The sequence below is a fragment of the Heteronotia binoei genome, chromosome 2, assembly GCF_032191835.1.
Source record: "Heteronotia binoei isolate CCM8104 ecotype False Entrance Well chromosome 2, APGP_CSIRO_Hbin_v1, whole genome shotgun sequence".
In the NCBI taxonomy this organism is placed as follows: domain Eukaryota; kingdom Metazoa; phylum Chordata; class Lepidosauria; order Squamata; family Gekkonidae; genus Heteronotia; species Heteronotia binoei.
In genome coordinates this window covers 168,688,383-168,708,570 of record NC_083224.1, presented here as the reverse complement: position 1 = coordinate 168,708,570, position 20,188 = coordinate 168,688,383, and the positions used below count along the sequence as shown (strand labels likewise).

The following is a 20,188-nucleotide window of genomic DNA, read 5'->3' as shown; positions in this document are numbered from 1 at the left end:
TGCCCACCCCAGTTGCTCCTCTGTTTTTAATGCCAAGTGTGTCCACATTTTGCCTAAATGTATATACATCATACAGTTTCAGAAGCTAGGGTTAGATGCATACATACTTATGGATACATACTTTTGGGAAAGTATCCTGATTGTTGCAAACATCGCAGCTTTGCAGAACTCTTTCACAGAAGAGCATCAGAGTTGGAAGGATGATACATATTGATTGTCTTGGGTCCTTTTAAAATGTTTTGGGTCCTTTTTAAAATTACTTTCTGATTTTGATTTTACTTCATGTACTGCATGAACAAAGGGATGGTTTTAATGAGTTGTTATAATTCTGGTATGCGTGTTGTATGTCTCTTTATATTTGCAGCTGCCCTTGAAGATGATGATGTCAAAAGATGTTTGGTATTTTCCCATTGACATTTTCCACTTGACTCCAGTTTGAAGTTCAGCTTCCCTTCTGTCCTGCGGTTTTCAGCGCTGCCTTCTTTTCCTTTCTGTGGTCTGAGGCAGGCTTTCTATAGATAAATTGGTAGTCTCTAGGTACCAAGATTTTCCTTTCACATATTACAATTCTACCAATTCATTCAATATATTTTTATTTGCAACATTTGTCACCAACAAAACAAACTTATTTCCAGGACTTTTGAATGAGCTGGGACTGTTAAAAAGTCCCCTTTGCAAAAGAACAAGAAAAACAAAGCATGTTGAATCTCGAGTCTCGATGGGGTGGTGCCCTTGGGCACCATGAAACCTGCTGATACCTTTCCTGGTGCCCATCAAGTTTTTTTTAGAAAATTGGCAGGGCCAGGTGCCTGTCCAGCCAGGCTCCTGATTGGCCTTTGTAAATTTGGTTGTCTATGCAGATTTTTTTTTCAAATGTTGCTTTGACAGCAGCTGGCACCACAACACAAGGCTCTTCACTGTGGGCCTGAAGGTAAGCTGTGGTTGCCATTTTCTAGCTGGCTGTATCTCCTGTGGCAACCATTTTGTGGCTGTGCCCACCATGCTGAGTCAGAATTCCAAAGGTACCCACAGGTTCAAAAAAGCTGGGGACCCATGCTGAACCTATTCTGATGTTTCAAAATCATTGTATCAACAGCACATTACTGATGGCACAGGGTCCTCAGCCTTGTTGAGGGTGACGGCTACTTTGGAATTTTGAGAAAGGGTAGTGGGCACCATTAAGAGCCCCGTGGCACAGAGTGGTAAACTGCAGTACTGCAGTCCAAGCTCTGCTCACAACCTGAGTTTGATCCCGGCAGAAGCTGGGTTCAAGGTTGACTCAGCCTTCCACCCTTCCGAGGTCAGAAAAATGAGTATCCAGCTTGCTGGGGGGAAAGTGTAGATGACTGGGGAAGGCAATGGCAAAGCTCCCCATAAAAAGTCTGCCATGAAAACATCATGATGTGATGTCACCCCAGAGTCAGAAATGACTGGTGCTTGCACAGGGGACTACCTTTACCTTTTAGTGGGCCCCACCATAATAAGTCTTCTGTAGTGGACTGTGAGCACAGACAGGTGAAGCAAACTGCGGGGAGCATTTGTTTATGGTTCATGAGATAGATCTTCCCACCCTCATCAAGGATGGCATAGGAGACAGGCTGTTGTGACCTATCCAGGAGCCAGCTACTTATGCTGCTCCCAGCTCCTCTCTGACCACCATCTTCACCTTAGTTCAGTCCCAAGCTTCTTTGGGCCTACTCTTTTAAAAACCCACTCAAAGAGCTGGATCTGCCTTTGAAAAATAGGCCATTCCCCACACTACCTGCATAAACTCTGCCATAGGATAAGCAGGGCCAAGCAGAGTACTTTCTCCTCCGAACCAGCCCTGCCCCAGCCAACCCCTGTCTGGCCAAACTCTCTCCTCTGGCATTTGAACCAGGAAAGGTGGTGCTTGATTTTCCTGAGGAGGTAGCAATTCACTAAGGGCTGACAGCTCCTCTGCCAAGAGCATTGCCCCTTACCTAGCCAATGGGGGTCCTCCTTTCCACAGTGGCAATCCAGTTCCAGTAACCTTTAATGGCATAACACAATGACAATCACAAAATGTTTGGGGGTTCTAAGTCATGCATCTTCCAGTGATGGAGCACCTCTTGCTCCAATGAGGTGGAGGAAGTCCTGGACTGGATTTTTGTTTGAGAGAAGAGATACTTTGAGAAGAAGTCAGTGGGTGCCAGGAAACACATGAATGACACCATGGTATTCATAGGGACCATGTTGGGGGTGATTGCACTTGCATAACCTTTAGATGGTTGGAACACTTGTTGACTTTGGGTCAGTAACTGTCTTTCAGTTTACTGTGCCTCACAATGTAGTTGTGAAGATAAAATAGTAGAGTGGAAAACCATGTATATCACACTGAGCACAAGGGGAGAATTGGGGTAGAGTTGAAGAGAATGACAGGTGAGGAGGGCAACAATAGAAAGCCTGCACTTATTGTGATTTTGCCCCCATTTGATCAACAACTTTGTTAGGGTAAGTAACCCTAGGAGTCAATGGAGATTTCCATGTAACTGCTGGCAAACTTTTCCCACCTCTCCAGCCACAACAAAGAATCAGACTCTAGGCATACAAGTGGAGGTCTGGGACTGCAAATACAAGGCATTTCACATGAATAAACTTGCTGTTGGGAATCTCCATGGAAGACTTTGGGGCATCTTCTGTTCCTTGGACTTTAAAGTACTCCAATATGCTGAACATTCAGACACAGTATTTCCTCTCCCTGTGTAACATGGCAAATTTCATACTTGCCAAACAAATGCCAAACATTTATTACTCAACAAGTTATAGATGTTTCTTCTACAAACAAGACAGAGGGCAAGTATATAATTTTATTGAAGGTGGATTTTATTGACTGGTGGATGCTGGGGGCACCACCAATGAGACTGGTTACAGATGGGCAGCTTCAGGTACATTGGAGGCATCCCAAACTGTGCTGTCCCAAACTTGAGTGGCCAAATCCTGATCAGATGCTCCCACGTGACGTGCACATATATCATTCAGGGGACACTTTGGTATGTTCACACAGTTGTTGCATGCCACCCCCTCAACACAGTTTGGGTTTCTTTCCCCCCCTTACATTTTTAGTGACCGGTGAGCGTCTAGAGTGGATTGGCGGGCTCATACTACCAATCTGCCTCACTTAGGTGCTCCCACAGTCAGACACCCGAAAAGATGCATGGAGTGCAGCAAAATAATTTGCTACCACTTTCCAAGAGGTAGCTATTTGATCCATCCACAGAGATGTTGGAGGACAGGGTGAGGGCGGGAGCAGGATGGCCGGCAGCTGTTCCAGTCTGAACTTGTTTTTTTACTCCACCTGGGGGCCATCCCTCTGTCAGCTCAAGTTGTCTATCTGAATTCAGCCTGAGAGTGCCCTGTCTCTGATTGCCTCTCAAATAGCTTCTGTAGATGGGGTACAGAGAGGTTAAGATCAGGGGTGGAATTCTAGCAGGAACTCCTTTGCATATTAGGCCACACACCCCTGATGTAGCCAATCTTCCAAGAGTTTACAAGACTCTTTTTTGTAAGCTCTTGGAGAATTGGCTAATCAAGGGATGTGGTGTAATATGCAAAGGAGCTCCTGCTAGAATTCCACCCTGGTTAAGCTTTGGTGTAGTCAAAGAGCCAGTTTGGTGTAGTGGATAAGTGTGCGGACTCTTATCTGGGAGAACCGGGTTTGATTCCCCACTCCTCCACTTGCACCTGCTGGAATGGCCTTGGGTCAGCCATAGCCCTGGCAAAGGTTGTCCTTGAAAGGGCAGCTGCTGTGAGAGCCCTCTCAGCCCCACCCACCTCACAGGGTGTCTGTTGTGGGGGAGGAAGGTAAAGGAGATTGTGAGCCGCTCTGAGACTCTTTGGAGTGGAGGGCGGGATAGAAATCCAATATAAACTTCTTCTTCTTCTTAAGGCAGGGGCACTGTTGCAGGACATGCTGTTATTACATCAGCTTTAGCTTCTAATTAATTTGTTGCACTGGGAGAGCATCATACTGGTGTGCATGCTGGATTAGCAAGCACTGGCATCATGGGACCATAGCATGAGTACGCCCACTTTATTTACTCCACTTATCTAAGCCTTTAGAAATATCACCATGGAATCAATAGCATTAAGCAAAAAGCTACATTTTTTTTTGAAAAAACTAAGACAATGATCACTATCAATGAAAAGAGAGGAGTCATTGAGAAAGTGTGAGGGGATGCACAGTATTCATGAGAAGGGAAATTGTTTAAATATCTGTGGTTACAAGTATGTCAGTTACGTGCTGAGATTGCATTACCACAACAGAGGCCTTGTGAGAAAGGAGTGTTTGTGGATGCATCCTGCTGTGAAGTTTATGCAATCCAAGGGAAAGTTAGCATCATTATACTGCACCTGCAGGACTAGGCAAAATGCTGTTTCCTTTTGTATACTTTCGTGCATTTTATTTCTTGAAATGATATCTGACTTCTGCCTGATTTAGGTTCAGGATTTGTGTTTGATGCTTTGGTTGGGCATTTACAGAACAATTCTTAACAGAGTTATACCCTCCTAAGCCCCATGGCATGTTCCAGTGCAAACCTAATAGCACTTTCCTAGGAGTAAGCCCTATGGAACAAATGGAATTTACTTCTGAGTAGATCTATGTAGGATTGCTTTCTAAGGTTTAATCAGAATTCTACTCAAGCATATTCAGTGGGGTTTACTCCCATGAAAGTGCTCTTAAAACGTTTTTATTTATGGGAGTCCAGTGGCACCTTAAAGACTAACAAAATTTATTCCAGCATGAACTTTCATGTTACTTCATCAGTGCATGAGATTTATTAATGAAGCCATTGATGCACTGCCTGTCTAGATATCTTATTTGAGAAGGCTAACAGAGAACAAAACAAAGATATTCGTTTAAAAGATACATCTGATACAAACAACCCCCCCCCAATTCAATAAAATTAATCAGTAGTAAAACCATTCTCATTTATGCATTAAAGCGAACAGTCCATAAAATTAGCATCCTAAAACAATTAGAAACACAAGAGTTATAAAAAGCAAGCAGGGAATGTAGATGGGGTAAAATTCTAGTCTTGGTGAACAAAAATGTTTTAGCCTGATGCTTAAATGCGAATATAAACTTCTTCAAGCAACCTTTAGAGAGCATTCCCTATTCCCGGCATTGCCACCAAGGAAGCACTGTCTCTGGTCACCACCCACCTTCTGGAGTAGGGGCCCAAAAAGAGGGCTTAAGACTGGCTAGCTAGGTATGTTTTGGACCACACTGATCTCTGGCATATTAGACCATTGTAGACCAGGTTCCAGGTTGCCTACTTTGGCTACTTTGTCCCTCACCATTGCTCCATAGGATGACAGGAGAAAAATGGATGTAGTGAAATGGCATCTGTTGATGCCACAACATCACATCCAGCTGCATAACTAGAACTGATGTCACCACATTGTGGGGTACTCTCCCCTAGAGTGAATCCTAGAGATGTAGTGATATCACTTCCAGTTAAAAGGAGCACAAGATTGGTGCCATGGTCTAACATGCTTTTTTCCAAGTGCAGACCTATGGCATGATCCTGCCCTGGGCTCCTGCAGATCAATGAATTTCTGCAGATGGTGTCAAGGAGCAAACCATCACGAATGGCTGTTTTTCATTCTTGGTCTTCACCCTCCCCGCCACCCCTCAGCATTAAAAATAGGTGGTTGCTATTTGTGCAAGCTGTGGAACATAAGATTCTTACAAAGGGTTGGACCAAAATCCAGAGTCCCAAGTTTCAGATTCCTTTGCAGATTTGGAATGCAGCTTTGGTGCTTTCATTTCTAAAAGTTCATGCATATTTCGACGAATCTGAGCTGAATTTTCTCTCTGTGAAGTTTTACAGATGAAGTCAGTTTTCTATGGTTTGGGGTTTTGCTGCATACATTTTTCACAGCTCTGCTTAAATACTTGCTTCTCATGATGTCATTGGTGAAAGGGGAAAAAAAACAGAATGTAAACATCTGTTTTTTATAAACCAACCCCAGACTTTAGAACTTGATCAGAATAAAAGAAGGTTCCTACATGATTAATTTTCCAGTGTCAATGTGATGAGGTTTGGAGTACTGGAGCTAATTACTAGTTTGAAGGTGGTGGATTGAAAATCAATATTAGGACATCAATTTGTTGATTTCTCGTAAATTATCAGATGGAAGTGATGCTGTAGCTTCCTTGCTATTTTTTTAATTGGATTGGTAAACAACAGGGCTTAGTTTGACTTCTGAAATTAGGCTTGGATCCTGATCTCCCTTTTTTGCCCATGGGAGAGGGGTGGTTTTCACAGATTCTTCCTGTCAGTATATCCCCCCACTTTGACCCTCATGATGCTCCTGGAGGTCTACCGAGCCATGGTGGTACAATTTTGGTGGGTTTAGAAGACTGCAGTTGGAAGAAGGTGGTGAGAAACTTGCCATTTGTGCTGCATAGGATCCAAGCCTCAGCCTTGAAATAAGAGAGAATACTGCTTTAAACCATAGCCCACGGGCTTTATAATCATAAGGAAGACACTGTAAGGAAGGAAATGGAAGTCAACCTTGTGAATTGCTTGTAGGGCTTTGTGGAGGGGTGGGGGGGGGGGAAGGTGGTCTGATTCACTTTTGTTTATAGCCTGTTAGTGCATAATGATTCAAGAGAGAGTGTTATATTTGTAGTGTCAGTAAGTGTTTGGACTGAGATTATCATAATCTTTTTTGTTTTTATGCTGTTGCTTTTTATGATGATGTTTTTTGTTGTGTTTCATGTTGGGCTGTTACGGAAAGGGAGATGTAAGCATTTAAAAATAAAAGCCAGATTGCAACAGTTATAAAGTCCAAAGTAGGAGACAGTGCCACTCAGCTATTCACTACAGTACACAGGCATCCTGGTCCCCTTTCCTAAGAAAACTTTGGTGTGGCTGTGTCTCTGGTCTTCTGGGCTGGACATAGCATTAAAGAGGGATCCTGAAAAGAGAGAGCCTCTTATCCCTGTCTGCTATATTTCTCACTGCTACTTGTTCACAACTCATGGTTCAGAGCACCAGGTTTGTCATTTGCCTGTCCATGGTGAGTAAACTCCTTCCCTTGGCCCCAATCATCCTCCCTTGAGAAACTGAAGAGAGAATGACTGGAAAGAGGCCTACACAGTGAAGCTCAAAGAATTTCCCCAAATATTTATGGTCTTTACCATAAACATTAGGGAAAATTCCTAGAATATTACTCAGAATGGACATCACATCCTCCCCCAAAATCCACCCTATCCAGGGCACTGCCTTCAAAATCTGCTGGTGTTTGCCAAGGCAGTGTTGACAACCCTAAATGAAACTACATGGACACAATAATGGATGGTTATATCTAGCAATAACAACAAAGAAAGGTAAGGTATGATGGAGAAGTAGCATGGCAAGGGGTGGGGGAAGGGACCCCTCTAAATGTATGCTTCAAGGCTAGTTTATTATGGCTCAATGCCTCTCAGTCTCAAAAGTGCATCATCTTTGGGGCAAACCCAAAGAAGATCAATTTCCTGTTTGAATCCTAATAACGTTTTTTAGAGCACCACTTGGAGGTCTCCTGTTTCTTTTCCAGTTATTTTCTATATCTAGAAACGGCAGCTGATAAAGGGGTTCACAGCTCACATGATTGCCTGTGCTGCTTTGAGGGGAAAGGGCTTGGAAGGGAAGTTTTCTCCCTGGAATACATGCAAAATACAAGCCCAAATTATTATGGGAGAAATAGTAGAGCCTCTGGTGCTTCCTTGCTTGCTGGTTACATCTCCTTAGGTTGTCTCAGAGACAGACAGCCACATAGAATGATACCGCAAAAGCTAAGCGGCTTTCGTGTTCCATTGATTTTAATGGAATTTAGAGTTGACGCAATTCTCTCCTTTTGCAAACAGTAGGACTTAAAAGTGCTATGGGTGGTAGTGTTGCTGGATCATGCTCCACGGCTCCATCTGGAGTCCATAAAAGTGATCATTTTAACATATGTTGTACTGCACATGTGCAACTGATAAGTGGTAAAATCCTGCTTATAGCATGATATGATGACAGAGGCAACTGAAGCTGGCATTATGTATATTTCTCATTGGGACTCAAGGTGGATTACACAGATCAATTCAAAACAGTCAACAGGATGGGACATTCAATAAACAATGCAATGGGATTTGAGTTGTAGAACCAACCAGAAATTGAAAAAAACAGAACTGAAGCAAAGAGTGAATACAACACATTCAATGATGTAAAATTACATAGCTGGATCCAATTTGCAGCAAATGATACACCCTAGTATACATCACAGCCCCTAAGTTTGTCTAAGTATCTTTGTGTAGTGGTTACAGTGTTGAACTTGGACCAGAGACAACTGAGTTCAAATCCTGCTCTGCTGTGGAAGCTCACTTTGTGCTGTCATACTCTCTTGCCTTAATCCTACCCCATTCAAGACAAAAACAGGATATGAATTAAAAACCAAGGGGGAAAAAAAATAAGAATCACTCTATTCCAGAATGTGAGCTCACCCCAAAGTAGTTTGATTATCTGTATAGAATCAGTGTTGCTCTGGTGAATATATATACCTCCTGCCCATACAACTGACTAGTCTTCCTCTGTACTTTGAGCAGGGCTTTTTTTGTAGCAGGAACTTTTCATATTAGGCCACACACCCCTGATGTAGCCAATCCTCCAAGAACTTATAGGGCTCTTAGTACAGGGCTTAGTACAGGGCCTACTGTAAGCTCTTGGAGGATTGGCTACATCAGGGGTGTGTGGCCTAATATGAAAAGGAGTTTCTGCTACAAAAAAGTTCCTGCTTTTTTCCTGCTACATCAGGGGTGTGCTACATCAGGGGTGTTCCTGCTACATCAGGGGTGTGTGGCCTAATATGAAAAGGAGTTCCTGCTACAAAAAAGCCCTGACTGTGAGACTATGGTTGCAATCTTTTCATGGAGTAGACCCCCTTTAAATAACATGGGACAGAACCAATGTCAGGATGCTCTGTGGTGGGGTAGCTCCAAGGTCCAGGCATTCTGGCAGCCTTCGCTCTTGTTGATCCCCCACACGCATGCACCTCCCTTCCCACAAGCCCATGTACCCTTCCCTACCCATTTACTTATAAGCACTCCACCACCCATGCTTCCAGGTTAGCTACCTCACTTTGAGGACTTGGGGTAGACATAAATATCCAAACTGGAAAAATCCCCAAATAAAAAACACCATCAAAACCAAGTTCAACTAAAGATTTCTTTTCTGGAACAATCTTCATAATTGGACTCTTTTGGGGGATTTCCAGGCACATTCTTTATCAGTCAAGTCTAGCACGAGATACGTTCTATAAACTGAAGGCTGTTTTTATCTTTTCAGAGGACACAGCCTCTCTGTCACTTCACTCAGTCCTTGTTTGCTGCGGTACCAAATTCATAGCTAGAATCAATTGAGCTCACAGTGGATGTCTCACTCAGTGAGGTTCTGGCGACGCTTGCAAATTGGAACTTCTGTCATTAATAAAAATCACGAATATGTGATGTTTCATGTACCATACTTGAAACATTGATGCATGGAAAAATTCTCTTCACTACTTGGCAGAATTATACAGATGAAAGGCAAACCAAGTGGTTACAGGCACTGGTTACCATTTTGTAAATCCTCCATGAAACCCCAAAGACGGAGAAAATGAGACAGGCATTATTTGACTGCCAGTACAGTTCTGAACTACTTGGGAGAGGGCTAGTCTAAAATCCAATATGTGCAACTGTCAACCTTTAAAAGGGATGAAGGATAGTGGTAAAGCAAGCTGCCATATTGGTGTCCATCTCCTCTGTTCTGTTCTGTGTGTGATGATGTAGAGGAATACTTGTCTGCCACACAAAAGGATTGTTGGCTCAGAAAGTTTACAAAAGTTGTGAAGAAGAGGTATTCTTTACATGTTTGGGGGTAACTTCATTATTCTCTTTTCCCATACATTAAAACAAATTCTGAGACTAAGCTTTGGTGAACCTTGGCACAATCTGAGCCCTGAAATGTCCATAGTACAGGTTCTTTTTATGATGCTATTTGAACCCATGTGCAGCAAATTTGGGTCCATTTCAGCCAGATTTCAATCCACATTTTGACTAAGACAGTCCTGGACATTCTGGTGGATGATCTTGGCTGGGAGAATGACAATAATTGTTTCAGTAATACAAAGGAGAGTTCTATTCAGAGTTTCACCTTTCTAAATCTATTGGTATCAATGGACTTTAAAAGGATGTAACTCTGCTTAGGGACTGTTAGTTTACTAATAATACTGGATCTTTCAGCAGCATTTGGAACTATCAACCATGGCATTTTTCTGGGCATCTTTCAGAATCAGGCAGTGGAAGTACAATGTTATGATTGTTGGGGAGAGGGTGTAGCTCAGTGGTAGAGTGTATGCTTGGCATGCAGAAAGTCCCACGTTCAATCCTTACCGTATCCAGTTTAAAGTGTCTGGTAGTAGGTGATGTGAAAGACCCCTGCCTGAGACCCTGGAAAGCTGATGCCAATATGAGACAATACTGACCTTGCTGAATCAGTGGTCTGATTGATTATAAGGCAGTTCTATATGTCCATGTACTGAGATGATCCTTCCTAAAGGGCAAGTCCCAGAAAGTGCTGCTGGGAGAATGATTCCTTTCTATGGCTTTTATTCTGGGAGTTCTCATAGCTATAGAGACCACAGGGAACTGGAGGTTCTTGGAGTATCATCCCTCACCTCCAGGTTCTGAAGCAATATCCCTCCACTTTCTCTCATGACACAAGTGGGCAAGTGAGCCCAAACTGCTGGCTGACAATGGTTCTGGGGCCAGTTGCTTCCCTGACAATTCTCACCCTCTGGCACCCTAGACAATAGCTTAAGGCTACCTAGTACCCTGTGGAATTGACTGTTCTTCTGGAACTTGAAGGTCAAACTACACATAATGGTTTGCAATGTATACACTACACATAATGGTTTGCAATCTTGGTACAACAACATGACTTTGGCTGAAGTGGTCAGATATAATCTGAAGAGGAACTAATTTCTCAACTATAGGGAGACCCAATTTGAATTGGGATCATGGTGCGGGGGAAAGAAGTGGCTGCACATGCAGCCCATCAGCACATGTGCAGCACCCTAAGAGGCAAATAATGCCACCCCGGGGGCCATTTCAGGTTGGAAAAATTTCACAGCGAGGAGGCTGAATCTCCTTTTGCCCTCATGATGTGATCCTAATAGCAATTGGCAGTTCACGCAGTTGGAAAAGGTGTTCCTTTGCACCTGATGTCGTCTCAGTCAAAGTCATGCTGGGGGAATCCAGAAACTTCATGTTACAAATCCTAACATGTAATTTAGCCCTTTGGTAATACTCATGGCCAGGGCTGATTTACCAGCTTCATCCAGTTACTGAATGAAGATCACTTTTCTCTTTGCCTTGATAACTTCAAGATTACTGTACTGTACTCTCCATAGAACTGACTGTGAAGAATGTCTGAAGACTCCAACTAGTCAAAAATGCTCCAACTTTTCTTTTAATAAATGTGGATAAGTGTGAGCATGAGACATCTATGCTTCTACTGGCGCCTATACTGGTTTTGAGTTTGAAAGCTCTGGAGTATCCCAGCACCTGATGTAAACTTTCCCTCTTTTGGATCTGCCAGTGACCCTCGCTTTGTTTTTGAATCGCAAGTCAACACCAGCTTTATGGGATCTTTAGCAGTTGCCCCCAACAATGTTGAGTTCCTTCTTGGCAGAGCTTCATTTTGCCATTTTGCTAATTTCCTCATCTTTTGGTGACTTTTGGTGATACAATTTGAATTGTCTAATTTGCTGTCTACTGGAACAGAGACTTGTTTGAAATGGGTTATCCTTCTCATTTCAAATATGATAGTTTTCACTGTTTTGAATGGTTATGTAAAGGGCTTTAAATAGCTGGATATTAAAAGCAAAGAAATTCAGCAAATAACTAATTGAAAGGTTGTTTAATGTTGCTTGTGTGTGTGTTTACCCTCTGGTCCAGAAACGGAGGAATGTTCAAGATTTAGGATTGAGTGCATGATAGTATTGTTGTTCAGTCACACAGTCAAGTGTGACTCTTTGTGACCCCATGGACCAAGTCATGCCAGGCCCTCCTGTCTTCCACCATCCTCCGAAGTCCAGTCAAATTCATGTTAGTTACATCAATAACGCTGTCCAGTCATCTCATCTTTTGCCGTCCCCATCTTCTTTTGCCTTCTGTCTTTCCCAGCATCAGGGTCTTCTTATTTGAGCATGTTAGTGTGGATACTATTCAAATTCTTTGAGGTCATCGAGGTGAAGGCATTTGCAAAAAAGCAGGATTTCACATCCCAAACTGACCCTTTGCCTGTCCATGCCAACATGTATTCAGTAGCTTCCACAGTTCCGCAGGGCCTGTAAAATGGCACTCTTCCGCCATGCATTTTCATGATGGCAACACCTGCAGCAACGGGATTGACCCATGGTTCTACCTCACCACGCTATGGTGATCCTGGGACCTCTTAGAACAGCTAACTTAGCTACTTACTGCCATTAGAATTTAGTCACTGACCGTTTTCGCACACAGCTTACCACCCGGTCACATTCCTGTTCTCTCAGCAGCATCCGTCAGATTTCTAACGATCTGTGCCGGAGTAACAGGAAGTGCTGTGGCTTTTGCGTAGCAAATGTAAACTGCTAAACCCCAGTTTACGTTTGCTACGCAAAAGCTGCGGCACTTCCTGTAACTCCGGCGCAGATAGTGGGAAACCTGACGAACGCTGCGGAGAGAACAGGAATGTGACCGTGTGGTAAGCTGTTGTGCGAAAATGGTACATGTCTGAAACTATGATAGTAGCAGATGTAGATGTTTTAGTAATTGGTTTTATGTTTTATGTTTCTAGTTGTTGTTTTACCCTGTTGGTCACGCTAATCTGATTGTGTGACCCTAACCTGTGAGCTGCCCTGAGCCTTCCTTTGGTGGGAAGGGCAGGATATAAATTAAATAAATAAATAAATAAATAAATAAATAGCTGCAAAATGCAGTACATGTGTTGACTGGGTGGCCAACCTCCAGGTGGGATCTGGAGATCTGCTGCTAATACAACTGATCTCCTGGATGACCAAGATCGGTTCCCCTGGAGAAAACGACTGCTTTGGAGGTTGGCTTCTATGGCATGATTCCCTGCTGAGGCCCTTCCCCTCCCCTCCCCAAACCCTGCCCTCCCCAGGCTCCATCTCTGAAAATCTCCAGGTATTTCCCAACCCAGAGCTGGCAACTTTATGTGTTGAGAATCTATTGCCCACCAGTTCTGCCCCAACACTGATTGACGAGTTGTGATCAAGGGCAATCCATACCCCTCTAATCGCATCTGCAATGATTTCTGCCCTGGAATATTGGCGGTCCTCACTGGAGGCAGATGGGGCCGGACCCCCTCTCTCGCAAAAGGAAGATCCACCAGACAAATTCCGCACTAGACAATGAATCTTGGGTTTGCCCTGTCCCCAAACTGATATTCTACACTAGAATTATAGAATCAGAGAAACCAACTCAATGACTCCATGATTTTAGTGTAGAATGTCAAGTTTGGGGACAAGGTAAACCAGGATTAAAGTTCTAGCGCGAAACTGGTCCCACTGTTTCAAGTCTAGTTAGATAGTCTCAAGAAAAGGAGCCAGGGAACAAAACAATCCTTCTAGCCCCTCCGATTTCCCTGCGCAACAAAATCACCCCCGTGCCTGTTCCCCTTTAGTGCATCTGAAAGCGTTTTGCCTTGAGTGATTGTGTGTGTGTGTGTGGCACTCAAGTGACCTCAAATACCTTTTTTAGCAAGTCATCCTCAAAAAGGGGCCTCGGAGGCAAAGGTGGGGAAGGCCGGGGCCGGCCAATGAGCGAGCGCCCCGCTCTCCGAGCATCCACTCCGGACGCGCTCGGCAGCGGCGAGAAGCGCCAGTCTCTAGCCAAAGACTCCCAACAACAGCAGCCGAACTTTTGAGAGCCTCCCGGGCCGTCTCTTGCCAAAGAATCCAGAGGCGGCGGCGGCGGCAACAGCAGCTGCCTGCGCAAGGGACATGAATGGGACTCTCTCTCCTCCCCTGCCCCGGGTGAAAGGCTGCCAAGCTCTCTCCGACGAGTAGACGGGGGAAGGGAGGAAGGACCAGGCAAGCAGCTTGAGGCTTGGAGGCAGGCGAAACGCTGCCCCGTTGCCTCCCTTGAGAGAGCCAGGGGGGGGGAAGAAAGAGATTTGGAGAGGCGAGCGGGGAAGGAGGCTCATTCTTCTTGTTGCTTTGGAAAAGCGCAGATGCGATTGGGGGGTCTTTCTTTCGGTCGCCAGGCTGGACCCTTTGGGGATGCTTAGTTGAGGGCCCTGAGCGCAGTCCCTTAGGTACCAAGAGGGGGGTGGGGAAGAGAGCAAGGGAGGGAGGGAGGGAGGGGATGAAGCCCTCCGGCCAGGTCCCCCTGTGGGCCGCGGGATTGTGCGCCTCGCTCTTTTGCGCTCTCCTTTGCGCGCCGTGCCGAGCGCAAGACGGGGCTCTGGAGCCCGAGCCCCGGCCGGCTGCCGACGAGATCCCCGAAGGAGCCTCCACCTTGGCCTTTGTGTTTGACGTGACCGGCTCGATGTATGACGACCTGGTGCAGGTCATCGAGGGGGCATCGAAGATCCTGGAGACCTCGCTGAAGAGACCCAAGAGGCCGCTGTTCAACTTCGCCTTGGTTCCCTTCCACGATCCAGGTAATCGAAGGGGTTCAAAAAAAAAAAAAAATTAAAATAAAAATCCTCTTTCGCGGACTGTGCCGCTGTGTGTTCCGCGCACCGGTGAATATGCAGAGGGGTGTGTGCAGATGCAGGACTGTTGGATAGGGTGAGGGTCCTCTGATGCTAAATCCAAAGGGAAAGAGTAATATTGGGAATTTCTTTTCTGAATTGAAATGGAAGCTATGTAGGTCTTGCAGCCCCAAAGTGAAAAATAAAGGCATGCCCAGAACAGTGACTCACACAGAGACACAGCAGTCAACTCCGGGGAGTCCATCTCTGTACCCAATGGAATTATCTGCTCTCCTAAGAGGCTGAGCGGAAGAGGGCATGCAAGAGGGCAGGAATTTGCAGGAGGCTTTATTTCATTAATCAGCGTATTGTTCGCAGTGCATTAGCGTGTCTCAGCACAGAGTTAGTGGAGCAATTGTTCTAAAAGTCTGGAATCCAAAATCTTCTGTGAAGTATCTGCAACTTCATTTTCATACAGTTTCCTTCTGGAATAAACTGTGAATCGCAAGCTGTGTCTTCTTTAACCCATCCTTCGCACTCGCTGCAAGCTCAGCTTGCCTATGATGCTCATGCCCATGAATGGCAGAGCACCATTTCGACAAATATGGCTGATGCTTTACTCTAAACCCAGTGCTTTTCTCCTCCTCGTTGAAAGCTGCTTGCATTCCTTTTCCAGCAGAGGTAATAACACTGGACCCTGCAGAGTCATTATGCACACATCCTCCCAAAATTGTGACCTCTGACCTTCTCCGGTACAGGCTTGCTGTTTTGTTGCACTGCCCATCTTGGGATACAATGCAGATTTTATTGCTGTGGGCTTCAGTTTTGTTTCTTCTCCTCATTCTCCTTCCTGCATTCCTCTTTCCCTCTGCTGTTTATATACATATTCTTCCTGTTTCCTCTCCCACCCCCCAGCATCTGTTTTCTATCCCCTTTCTTAGGACTTTCTCCTCTTCCATTGTCAAGAATCCTCTAAGTGACCTCCCCCCCCCCCACCCCAAGGATATAGAAAGCTTGATGCCCTAAGCTGGGGCATGTGGCAGTCTAAGTACAGAGATTTGTACACATTAAACACTTTAAAAGCCTGTTTAAAAATTGGACATTCCTGCAACTTGTGTCACCTGAGACAGTACAATGCAAACATCTGGAATTCACTTGTGTCGGGGGACTGAGGAATCCAGTTGTTTCCAGCTGTGGCTGTATGGTAAGCATTGTGTCACAAAAAAAGAGTCCTGGTAAATTGTATGGCTGAGAACTGGCTACTTAAATGAAAAGTATTTCCCTCCCTATATTTATTCAGGTAATGAACTGGAGGCGTTGCAACCAGAACCTCAATATAATGCCTCTTTAAGGGCCTGATGTGAAGTAACTCACGCTTTGAGAAAGAAAAGTTATCACTCGTTGTTAGAAAGAAAAATTAAAATCAATGTTTTTCTTTTAGGGGGTAACATGCCAGAACCCAAAGAGCTTCCAGAAACGAATGAAAGTGTGACCTACCCTAACTCTGCCAATTAGTCAGACTCAGAACACGTTTTAGGTGCAGAGAATTGTTAATTGCAGGGCTCTTTTTTTGTAGCAGGAACTCCTTTGCATATTAAGCCACACATCCCTGATGTAGCCGATCCTTCAAGAGCTTACAGGACTCTTAGTAAAGGGCCTACTATAAGCTCCAGGAGGATTGGCTACATCAAGGGGTGTGACCTAATGCAAAGGAGATCCTGCTACAAAAAAGAGTCTTGGTTAATTGTATGACTGAGAATGACCCTGGCCCTACAACATGACTAACAGCAGTGTCCAAAGCAGAGCGGCACTCTTCTAAGCTCATTGGGCTTAAAAGGATGTAACTTCTGTTTAGGCTTGTACTGTAATGGACTATCTGTTCTGTGTCAATGGCTTTCCCAGTGTTTGGATTTTATTATGAACCATTCTTCAAACTTATGTTTGCGTGTCAGAAACTTCAATGCTTGACCATGAATCTCATGGTCTCCTAGTGAGCAGCCTGGGACTGGGACTGTACCTGTTTGCAGACACTCTGCCATGAAGCTCAGTGGGTGAGCCGGGACTAGTTGCTCTCTCTTTGTCTAAGGATAACACGGAGAACGGGAGATCTGTGCTACCCTTTGAAGGAAGAACAGCATGAAAAATTAGGGGTGTGGAATTGGCTTGATTAGGACATTGCTTTTGAATCAGTGCCATTTTGTCCTCTCCTCCCCCCTTTTGATGTTTTTTTATTTTATGTGTGTGTGTACATGTGCATGCCTGGAAGTCATGATGATTTCTGGTGACCCCACCTGGGGCATGGAGGACATTCAAGAGAAGTAGCTCAATACAGCCTGCCTCTGCCTCCCAACTGCTGGTATTCCATGGAGGTCTCCCATCCAAGTACTTGCCAGGGTTGGCACTGCTTCGCTTCTGAGATCTGATGACAATCGGGCATGTCTGGGTTATCCAAGTCAGTGCTCTCCTCTCCCTTGATAGTTTTTCTTTACCTATGCACATTAGCTAACAGACAGTTTCAGTACCAAGCTCTACCCTTGACTTGTTAACATTGCATACCTCTGACCATAAGTCCTTCTTCTTGACCCAGAGGACTCATGACCCACCCAGATCTCATTAAAAAACCAACAAAAACTTTAGCAACCCTAATGTGCAAATGTCGTCTCCTATGGGTGGCCAAAATCATGGTGGCTTTAGTCTTAGCTCTCTTACCTGGTCAATACAGAGCGGCATCTTTTGCTTTCTTCACTTCAGCATCTGCCCTCAACTCCAGAAGCTGACATCAGCACAACCACTTGGGCTTGGCTACATCCACACAGGCCCCGACCTTGACCGAACAGGCTACCTCTTCTTTCACTGTGAAAGTCAGCACAATACCCTGAATAGTGTAGGATTTAGGCCAGGGAGACCTGAATTAAGATTCTTGCTCAGCCATGAATTATTATTTTATTAATGAGACATTGATGCCCCTCTTTTCTCCCTCATGAGAACCCCAAGCAGCTTATAACATTACTCTCCCCTCATTTATGTTACCCTCACAGCTTCAACTTTGTGAGTTAGGGTCAGGGCTTTTTTTTTTAACAGGAACGTGCAGGAATGCAGTTCTGGCTGGCTTGGCATTAGGGGGTGTGGCTTAATGCAAATGAGTTCCCACTGAGCCTTTTCCACAAAAGCCTTGTGCGGAACAATGGTGACATCAGGGGGTGTGGCCTAATATGCAAATGAGTTCCTGCTGGGCTTTTTATAAACAAAAAAAGGCCCTTGTTAGGGTAGCCTGAAGAATGACTGGCTCATGGTCAGCCAAGTTTCCATAGTAGAGCTTGGATTAGAACCTGGATGTCCCGGATCCTAGTCCAATAATTTGATGCTGGTTCTCAAGTTGGTCACCATCTTCATTCGCCTGCCTCTTCTTTTCCCTTGCACCCCTCCCTTGTCACCCCTGATATCGACAGTTTGTTAAGTACCTCAGATCAAGAACTTGTTTTGTTTGTTGCTCTATAAAAGGCTGATGGGCCTTTGTATATCCAGATGGGCAGTTGTGTTGGTCTAAAGCAGGCCACCTGGCTCAAACTTTGCTCTATGGGCCTTTATATAGAAAATCATCACAGTGGAAGAATGGCTTTTGGACTACTCATTGATTTACCCCCTTGTAAATCCATTTAAGTCAAGGGATTTACAAGCCTACTCTGTGTAGAACTGCACTGTTAGATGTAGGAGGGGCAGGTGAAATGTGGGTGGTTTTTTTAATTGACAAATTCCTTGCAAGATGGATCACATCCCCCCACAAATCAAAGAGTGCTGGCACAGGGAGACTTTGCATTGCGACAAAAGATTAGAGATCAAAGGCTGCTGTTGCTGTTTCCCCCCCTCTATTTTGGTTTTTGACCTCCCACTAATTAGTTCGCATTTATTTCAGTGGGAGGAAGAATAAATACAGAGCTTATTGAAGTGGAGGAGCTCAGTCGGTAAGGTAATGTAAGATACTATTATGAGCCAGTCACAGAAGACGACAGACAGTTTGCTGCTTCACCCACTTAGAGTGAAATTCCCCCAAACAATGGACACTTTACTGCCCATCTCCGGACTTAAAATGCCTGTCTTCCGGGATCAGATACTTGGATGGAAAATGACTTTGATGAGTCTTACATTTGATGAGAGAGGACACTGATCCTTCTCCGTGAATGGAGCAAAAGTGCACCAGGCAATTCTGAAAGCATTATCACTTACAAGGGGAAAAGCGTATCAGGGAGATGTGTATTGGATGCTACTATTGCGGTTCCAGCATCCTAACTGCAAATGCTGAGTGTACCAGAAATTATGGAATTGTGATGGGGAATATCCCAGAATTTCTTTATTCTCTTAACCAAAAATAAAACTGAACCTCACCTAGCAGCTTATGTGCACGTCTTTGTGGGTGGCAGACTGTGCAGGCTCAGTGCCTGCAAAGAGGTGGCAAGGAGTGATGTGAATAGGGAGCAGGGGTTGTGTTGGACCAGCTGTTTCTTCCAGCCTCCCTTTAATGGATGATCAGCACTGACGGCAAGAGTCAACCCTCCCCCTTCCCATTATATGGTTGTCATTCTTTGAGTGGCAAGTGATGGAAGGAAGCTGGCCCATCCCATCTGTTTCTTTTGACTCTGGCCCTCCTTTGCGCACAAATTCCCTTTAATCATGGCAGTTGTAATGTGTAGGGACTAACTTGATGGTGGTCCCAATGGGCCAAGAAGAGGACCTTAGGTTGCCATGTTGTGCTGTGAAATGCTGCACTAGTGTAGTTTTGCCTGACAAGGGCCTTTGTTGACTGCCCAGGGACACATAGAGGTAACCTGGAGTCCAGGAGGAGTCCTATTCCTCCCCTCCCAATTATCACTAAGTAACACAGGATATTTAAGTGCATGGAATACTGGCATGACATAGGCATGACATACTTTAGTCTGTAGCATTTAATGATAGTCCAATTTATTAATACCCCAGGATACTAATTCTCTAGATAGGCTTCCTGTTTGACTCTGCATGCCACCACCCTGACAGTCAAAGCTGAAAGGGCATAACATTCATCCATTAATTACTCTTAGGCAGGGTTTTTTTTTTGTAGCAGGAACTCCTTTGCATATTAGGCCACACACCCCTGATGTAGCCAGTCCTCCATGAGCTCACAGTAGGCCCTGTAATAAGAGCCCCTGTAAGCACTTGAAGGATTGGCTACGACATCGGGGTGTGGCCTAATAGGCAAAGGAGTTCCTGCTACAAAAAAAGCACTGCCCTCAGGTAGTATGAACTAATATGATGGGTTTAAAAAAAAAACAAAAAACCTTACTGGGTCACCAGGGCAGTTTGCCCTCTGTCTTTGGATCACTCTGAGCATGTCTTCATTTAGGAGAAAGCAGGATTGCATCGTAAGAAGGTATGAGAAATACTTCATGAATGGTGGATTGGAGAAAGGTGGTGCAACATTTCTG

The 20,188-nt window shown here is 44.6% G+C and overlaps 1 protein-coding gene across 1 annotated transcript in view; it reads left to right on the top strand.

Moving 5' to 3' along the window:
* The first annotated feature begins 14,401 nt into the window (after positions 1-14,401).
* Positions 14,402-20,188, top strand: part of HMCN1 (hemicentin 1) — a 286,027-nt gene continuing 280,240 nt past the window's right edge. The window contains exon 1 of the mRNA XM_060233046.1: positions 14,402-14,699. Coding sequence (XP_060089029.1) covers positions 14,402-14,699 — 298 coding nt within the window. The remainder of the gene's footprint in view (positions 14,700-20,188) is intronic.